The sequence below is a fragment of the Malaclemys terrapin genome, chromosome 4, assembly GCF_027887155.1.
Source record: "Malaclemys terrapin pileata isolate rMalTer1 chromosome 4, rMalTer1.hap1, whole genome shotgun sequence".
NCBI lineage: Eukaryota > Metazoa > Chordata > Testudines > Emydidae > Malaclemys > Malaclemys terrapin.
The window spans coordinates 11,505,089-11,513,518 of record NC_071508.1 but is presented as its reverse complement, the minus strand read 5'-3'; the positions used below and the strand labels follow the sequence as shown (position 1 = coordinate 11,513,518).

At 41.2% G+C, this 8,430-nt stretch overlaps 1 protein-coding gene across 2 annotated transcripts; it reads left to right on the top strand.

Annotated features, from left to right (window-relative positions):
- Window positions 1–592: 592 nt before the first annotated feature.
- On the top strand, window positions 593–8,368 carry LOC128837145 (11-beta-hydroxysteroid dehydrogenase 1-like). 2 transcript variants are annotated; one of them, XR_008444903.1, is made up of 7 exons: window positions 593–781; window positions 1,772–1,902; window positions 3,125–3,236; window positions 3,788–3,973; window positions 5,029–5,172; window positions 6,134–6,410; window positions 8,282–8,368. XR_008444903.1 is itself a non-coding variant. In XM_054028064.1 (6 exons), the coding sequence occupies exons 1-6, from the start codon at window positions 634–636 to the stop codon at window positions 6,352–6,354; spliced, it is 942 nt and encodes a 313-aa protein (XP_053884039.1). In that variant the 5' UTR covers window positions 593–633; the 3' UTR covers window positions 6,355–7,553. The 2 variants fall into 2 exon arrangements, 1 of the variants encoding a protein (XP_053884039.1); XM_054028064.1 differs by lacking the exon at window positions 8,282–8,368 and having other exon boundaries at window positions 6,134–7,553.
- Window positions 8,369–8,430: the final 62 nt, after the last annotated feature.

The following is an 8,430-nucleotide window of genomic DNA, read 5'->3' as shown; positions in this document are numbered from 1 at the left end:
TCCTTCCCTGCATATGTGTGTCGTCTGTCTACATATGCTCCTCAACGCATAGACCATGTCGTTTTATAAGTATAAAGCATCTAGCATATGGTGGGTATCATACAAATGGTAATAATAAATAGCAGAATCCTGCAACGTTTGTCCTGCAATCACTAGAAAGTTCTGCCTAGATTTTTATATGGCCCTCATTCTTGTAGCATTTGAGCACTTCCCACTCATTAATGAATTTATCCTCAAAACACCCCGGGAGGTAGGGCAGTATCATCCCCATTGTATAGACGAGGAAACTGATGCACACACAGGTTAGGTGACCTGCTCAAGAAAGTATCTATTAGAGCAGGTACTTGAACCCAGATCTCCTGAATGGAAGTTCACAAACCCACCCTTCCTTTCTCAGAGGCAGGTTCCTTCTAACAAAAGGACACTTTCCTTCAGTGTGCTCAGAGAACACAACGGCAGTCCATAGCAGGAACAGGGTGCAATAGGGAATATGAAGTCCAAAATGACACTGTTGTTTAAAGATTAATGATTGTTAACCTGGACAAAAAGTAAACAAAGGCTGTGACATACATTTCCAGTTGAACTTGTTTTCAAAGCTCCCATCATTTGCTCCCTCCATTTCAGAATATTTATATGCTTTTGTGGAGCTCAGATCTTCAGGGTTTGTCTCTTTTATGCTTGTTTTTCTGCAGCAGGATGGGGCTGTTGCTAAAGATTCTTGTTCCATTTGTGGGATTGGTCTTGGCCTTCTGTTTTTATTCAAAGGAAAATTTTAAACCAGGTAAGTGATTACAGCAAATGTCCTTTAAAACCATGACAGCAAAAGGGTACACTTGAGAGTTATAATAATGGATCTGCACAGAGACAATGCTGCAGTTTCATGAGCCTTTCAAATTCCAGACTGTAGCCGTTTGAAATGAAGTATGTCCAGGAATGTCATCTGAAATGGTATTCCTTTCTCTGGTAGAAAATGACAAATTACACAATTGTATAAAAGTGCAGACATATTCTAACTTCCCAGATGAATAGAGGGGATTATTTGGGGCTTGCTGGAATTTCCACGGTAAGTGATTTGAAATCAACAAAGTTATAAACTGCGGTTGATACTATTGCTAATAAAAATAACCGGACACAAGGTTTAGCACCATGAAATCTAAAATGTTTCGTTTTCAAATTAAAGATGAGCCTCAGCCACAAAATTTAGCTCTGGATAAAAACTATCTTCACGGTGAGATTGTTTTCCGCTCCATCTAGATTTTCATACTGAACCCATCATCCTGGTAGAGGAATCCAGGGCCAGATCCTCAACTGGTGTAAATCACCATAATTCCCCTGAGGTCAATGGAGTGATGCTGATGTACACGAGCTGAGGAATTGGTTCTAGGGGCTGGGCTCGCCCCATTAGAGAAACAAAGGTCAGTTGTGAATTTTGGATCCAAACTTTTAAAGCTTTGGGATCTCGGATTTTAGTTTGTTAGAGTCGTTAGTTTGTTTAGTTGTTGGCATTTATTTTTAGTTTGCTCTAGTTGTAGATACTAAGGTTTAGTAGGTTGCAAATGGAAGTGCATCAAAACTGTATTTTTGGGTGAGTTTCCACTGTTCCCTTGATGGGTTCTTCTCTTGGGACTAAGAGGAATAGGCTGGGTTGATCTGAGGCTGGACTTGTATGGTTTGGGACAAAAATTGGTGGTTTCACTAGTGTTTTGGGCACAAGTGTTTTTGTGGGTGATGTTAGTGGGACATGTAACATTCGCTATGTGCTACTCTGCAGAGATGCTGAAAGGGAAGCGAGTGATCATCACTGGAGCAAGCACTGGAATTGGAGAGCAAATGGCTTATCACCTGGCCCGGATGGGAGCCCATGTTCTGATCACAGCACGGACGGAAGCCAAGCTTCAGAAAGTAACTGGCTAGCCAAACACTCCTGTGATGCCTAGATACTATGGTGATGGGTATATTATATATATGTGGATATTTGATTAAAGAGATATGCATGCTCAGATTCATACACAGTTTATAGAGATGCAATAACGTCTCATAATGAAGGTTATAGGCTTTTGTTGGAAAATATCCTATTTTCAACTCCCACCCGCTGCCATTTTAAAGCCTGTTTTTCACTGACCACTACAGGGTTTCTTGCACCTTCATCTGATGTACCTGGGGCTGGCCAACGTCAGACACAGCTCACTGGACAAGATGGAACCCTGGTCTGACCCAGCCTGGCAATTCTTATGTCCCTACCCCCTCCACTCACTAATTTTTACACAGACAATTCTTTTCCACAGGCAGTTTCTCATGTGTTGCTTCTGCCCAGAAGAAATGGTTACTGAAAGTTTTGAGATCTATTTCGACAGAGCAATTTTTGAGCTATGAGATTTTGAGAAAGTGGTGATTTCTCACTTCTTGTTACTTGTTCTTACGGTTTAGCCCAGTTGAACACTGTTGAATGTAAAAGCTCCGTGCCTGTTTTAGCCCCTGATTCTGCAAAAGGACCCATTTGCTCTGCTCCTGGCCACTGAATGGAGACCAATTAGTGGATTGCATTGCAGGATCAATGGTTTATACATAGCTTCTTGGTAAAAAAAACTAGTGCAGAGAGCTGGTTTTACCAAGCTGGAGTGCTAAAAACTTGCAGCTATTATCAAAGCTTGAATTTTTAGTTACTAACATTTTTAAAAGATAAGCAAAATTGAAGAGAGTACACCTTATTTTCTTACATAAATATTAACAGGAAAAGTTGACAGACATAACTACTAACACCTGACTACTATGCCAGGGTCTCCAGTGTGTTATTACAAGGGCTGTGCAAAAATAACTATTTGCAAAATTCCATGGGGAAAAAAAATGACAATTTACAGCCAAGTCAGTGTTTGCAGAATCAGATGTTTAGTACTTGCTGTACTTTTTGCTGGCAAAGCCACAGGACCAAATGCCTGCATGGTCTAATTCCATTGCTGTCAATGTATTTATACCAGCTCTGAATCTCACTCAGTGAACACAGACTGGACTCACCCAAGTAGGAGAACATAATCACTCTGCCCACTGAGCCACCCAAGTGTCCCTTTGAAACGCTAAGAGTACTAACAGTGGGGAAATCCATGTCTCAATGTTGCATTTGTCTCAGGTTGTCACACGGTGCCTAGAGCTGGGCGCAGCATCTGCTCACTATATGAATGGCAGCATGGAAGACATGGCACTTGCAGAAGACGTGGTGAAGGAAGCCAAACAATTGTGGGGTACGTTAACTGCTTGCTGTCTGGAAATCACCACCTGCCCCTTTCACAGAGGTGCTTTTAGCACAAGAGACGAATAACCCCAATCTTATTTTTACTTCTCACTGAAGCCCAGGCTATAAATGTAGGTCTCCAGAGATGAAGGATCAGTGAACTGATTCTGTTTATTGCCGACACCTACTATGGTCACTTCAAAATACATACTTATTATAAGTATTGTTATTAACATTGCTGGCAACATATGCTGGATAATGTGGTTACATTGTTTACTTTTCGTTTTTCACAGGATTTTATAGACAAAAAGGGGGGTTGATTTTTGAGATACACTTACATACCCAAACCACTGATGCAACACAATGCGAGGTGTATTTAGTCTCTGGAAAATAACAACCTCCTATAGCTATTAGTTAAGGGAGTTTTCTCCGTTAGTTCAAATGGTAAAAGGTCTACGTGATAAGGAGAGCGTCCTGGGTTCAAATGCTGCTGGCATAGGTTCATTAAACAGTTTCTTCATTTTCTTCTAGCTGAAGCTAAAACCCCCTCTTTGCTTTCAGGAGGCCTAGACATGCTGATCCTCAATCACATCGGTTACACCTACTTTAACTACTTCGATGGAGATGTTGAGCATATACGAAAACTCCTGGAGATTAACTTTCTCAGCTATGTGGCCATGACAGTCTCTGCACTGCCGATGCTGAAGGAGAGTGGGGGCAGCATCCTTGTGGTTTCATCCACAGCAGGTGAGAGTGAACCAGGCTAGAGCCCCTTATGTTCAGTAATGCTTGATTCTTTCCTTTGGTTTAGTTCCTCCTGGGATTCAAAGGAGGCTTCTTCTGAAATTGTTTCTCAAAAGAGAGGAAGAGGATCACCTGAGAAGACTAACATAATTGACGGGGACTATGGGTTCAGTATGACAAAGTCTGTTTACTGAATGCAAAAACAGTCGGTATGATTCATATACCGCCCTTCTTCTGACCCCACGCTGCTGAGCGGCAGCACATCTAGCATCTTGCAGATCAGCTTCCCAGTGGAGGAGAAATCCGTGATGCAGTCTGGGTGTACTCCAAGTGCAACTGGTTTTACTTACGCACGTACACCAGTCCTAAAATGAGATGGTCAAACAGTGCACAGGGCAGTCTCTGCTTCCAGAAATCTCAGCCTAATGCCAATGTCTGGTTCCCATAGAGCAACTCTGTCTCAATAATTTACTCTAAGTGTGAGTCCAAGGCATGGAGCAAACGCCCCCTTTTCTGAAGCTGCCTCTACACACAACCTGGCACAATAAAGACTAACATCACCACTACGTGTCTTCCCAACAGTAAACACTCACTTGCACACTAAGCAAAAGATCTTATAAAACTGCGTAACAGAGCCACGTGGTAATATCTGCCATCACAATACATATGGTTTGTTTGCTGGGTTGTGTGTTGTATACACATTAACTGATATATATGTGGATGTGTGTTCTATGCAAGGGTCACATTTCTCATGAGTGAGTTATGGAGGTCATTCAGACCTCATGCTGATAATACCTTTATATCACCCCATCTCATCATATATTTTGTACGTGCCACATATTACAGGAAAACTGTTAGGAATGTTTTTAAACCCCCCCCCCCCACATCCCAGTGTTAGTGGATTTACTTATTTCCTTCAGCCTACTGAGATAGTTAGTTCCTGTGAGTCGAAATATGACAGCTGCTGAAGGATAAGACAAAGTCAGAATGACACGTTTTTGCTTTTGTGCACTGAAAGTATTTAGCCTCGTAAACACTGTTGTTGCATCTCTCTCTAGGTAAAATTGGAATTCCATTTGTTGCTCCCTACTCTGCAACTAAGTTTGCCCTGGATGGATTTTTCAGCTCCTTGAGACAGGAATTAATAATCGAGAATATCAATGTTTCCATCACGCTCTGCATCTTGGGCTACATTGCTACTGGTAGGATCAGCACACTTATTTGACCTTGCTAATTAGAAGGGCTTGTACATACAGTACCCAGGCATAAAAATATTACTTACATCCAGAGAGTGGAGAATAGTGTCCACATATCAGCTTTTTTTTTTTTTTGGTAGTATGAACATTTTTAATAAAAGACTGATGAAGTGGGTATTCACCCACGAAAGCTTATGCTCCAATATGTCTGTTAGTCTATAAGGTGCCACAGGACTCTGTCACTTTTAAAAAAGAGTTTCACTATTCTCTTTAGAAGTTTTTACAATACTGAACCCAAATCTCCTAAAAATTCATTGCTTTAGCTACAAAAATGAAGGAACTGTTTTTAATTAATTCAGTCGATCACCTTAACTTTCATGCAAACCTCTTTAGTACATCTCAAAATTGCATCAATGATGATTTTATAGTCACAAGAAATTCAGCCCAAATATGAGTGTCTCAGACTTGCTCAGGAAATTATTATTTTATTTTTACAGCACCAGTAAGTGCTAAACACAAGTAAAAGATAAGGTGTAAAATTTTCAAACACATCTTAGTGACTTAGTAGCTTAACTCCTATTTTCGAAAGGGACTTAGGCACTTAGGACCCTGAGTCACCTTTGAAAATGGGACTTGAGTATTTCTGAAAATGTTATCCAATTCTTTTGACCTGAATAACTTAGTAATAAAATTAGCAAAAGTAAATAAACAACAATACAATTTCCAGTTGTATAATTACTCAAAAAGCAGGGGAGAAGTTACACATCTCACCAATTTCCTTTTAAAAAAAAAAAAAAGTTGAAGTTTTGTTGAAATCACAACATTTGATTTTTTTTAACCCACTCTATTTAGTAATTACGTTTTCAGAATGCCAAATACCTCCTTAAATGTTGAACTTCAGATTTCATTGCTCTGCACAGGTTTGTGATGACGCAGTTCCTTTTCTTGTATTTCTCCTTCTCCCCAGAAACTGCTGAGAAAACCGTTTCCCATGTGATGCAGAAGCCAGGTGCACCAAAGGAAGAGTGTGCACTGGAGATTATCAAGAGTGGAGCATTGCGAAAACGGGAACTCTACTATCCATACACCACTGTGAGAATCGCCCTCTTAATACGAGGCTGGGCTCCAGAATTTTTGGACTCACTCACAAGAAATAGTTTAAATGTGGAAAATGTCAAAAAAAGTTAGGCCCTGCTGCATGTGACAAGCTAACTAGAAAACAAACCAAGTGGCATGAACTTCAGGTAAATGGGGACATTTTATTTTCAGTCTAAATATTTTGGTAAAAGCATCTAAGGGACTTAGGAGCAACAAATCCGATTGGCTTTCAATGAGATTTGTACATCAAAGTCACTCAGGTGCTTTTGAAAATCCCATCCTTTGTTTTTATATTTTCTCTCTGGAGACAAGAAGAGGGAGCAACATGAGGCCTCCGCAAAGCAGTAAATTCTCCACTGTCTATAGAACAGCATTAGCAATGGCTGGGTTCATGTTTGCTGGGACGGGGTGTGGGTGTCACCCACTTTGAACCAGGACAGCAAGTCTCAGACCTCCCAATGCTGCAAACAGCCCACACTGGTTTCGGTAGTATACCTCCCATTTGCTCTACTGCACTAAGTTGCTTAGTAAGAAATCTGCTTTTTAATTGTCCTTGCAAAACCTAAGAGGATCTCATTCTCCTCTCACTGTGCTCTAACTGAGTCAGCATCAGGTCCCCCAGCATCCCTTCATGCTAAACACTAATTGTTATTGTTAGTAATATTTATCTGCATTGCAATAATGCTTAGCCCAAGCAGGGGTTGGGGCTAGGGCCTATTTTTGCATTGGACACACACATCATAAAAAGACTTCCTGTCCCAACGAGCTTACAATCTTGCTAATGTGAATTACAGACTGTATGTGTATAGAGGCCAATTCTGCATTCCATGAACACCCAGAATTCCCATCAAGCCAGACTTCAAGTTCCCACCCACTTCAACAGGACTCGGGGCAGAACCTTTACAGTTTAGGGATCACATCGTCCAGCTCTGAAGTGCAGGTGCCTCTGTGGTTGAAAACAGCTGCATTTCAGAGGCAGGGGAAATGTCCTAAACTCTGTGAAATTGGAGGTGGAAAATGTATAGCAGCACCAGGAATGTACAGCCTAAAGAGACTGCAACCTCATTTTGAAGTTCTAATTGAAATATACATCAGGAAAGTGTAATGAGAGCTATAAAACTATTCTCGGCACTGACTGCTGGGCAAAGCACAGTGAATTTATGCTTGTTAAAAATTAAGTGCAGTAGGATAGAAACTCATCAGGAGTCCCATAAATCATCAAAATTAATAATGTATAATGCATAATGGAGTAACAGAGGATGTGAATAAACGAGACTTTGTGAAATGTGTATTTTACATATTTTTTCTATTTGTTTACTAAAGGTTGGTCTATTACTTTGGTGGTTTGCAATTTTATAACATCTCACAAAAGTTTCATCTAAAAATATAAATAAAAAATAAAGCTGTGAGACACAATCCAGCAGGTTCCAAGGAGGCATGAGGAAATCAGGGGCGTTGAAATGAAACGCACACATTTGAAATGGATTTGTGTTTATTCTCTTGGGGCCAAAACTGAAGTTCACTGAAGTCACTAGGAGCCCATCCATTGATTTCAATGAGCTTTGGATCAGGTCCTGGCTGAAAGCATTCTGCTTTGGTTAACAATGCAAAGGGCAAATCATAAAAATATGCTATGAAAGTGGTGAAGTTTTACCATGCTGTAGCATGGAGTGCGTCCATGCACTGGTTTAGTGTCCAAAGCCATCCCTCTTCTGAGGTAGTTCTTTTATTAGCAGTGGAAACGGCAACACCACTTAAGCTCAGCCTAAACTTTCTCACCCAAGCTAGGCTGTTCCTAGGGTTTCCCTCCCAGGACCTCTCTGTTCCAAGTCCTACTTCCCTCCTTCTGCTCACACCTGCCTCTCTCCTATTCTGGGTGGAATTACCTACCCCCACTCCCACCACAGAGAGTCTGTATCAATCAGTCCGCATTGCCACCTGCTGACAGCATACACGGATCCTCTCACATCCTGGTACGGAAGCAAAACAGGGACTGTAGGCTCCTTATTCCCCGCAGGTGATGTCAGCTGGAAGATGTCCCATGGAATGGAGGTGCCTCAGAAAGCAGTAATGGCTGAAGGATGTTGGGGTAATATTGGACTGCAAATTCTAGGTGGCCTACTATTGCAGTGACATGGCAGAACGGTGGCCAGGGTGATTGTGAGC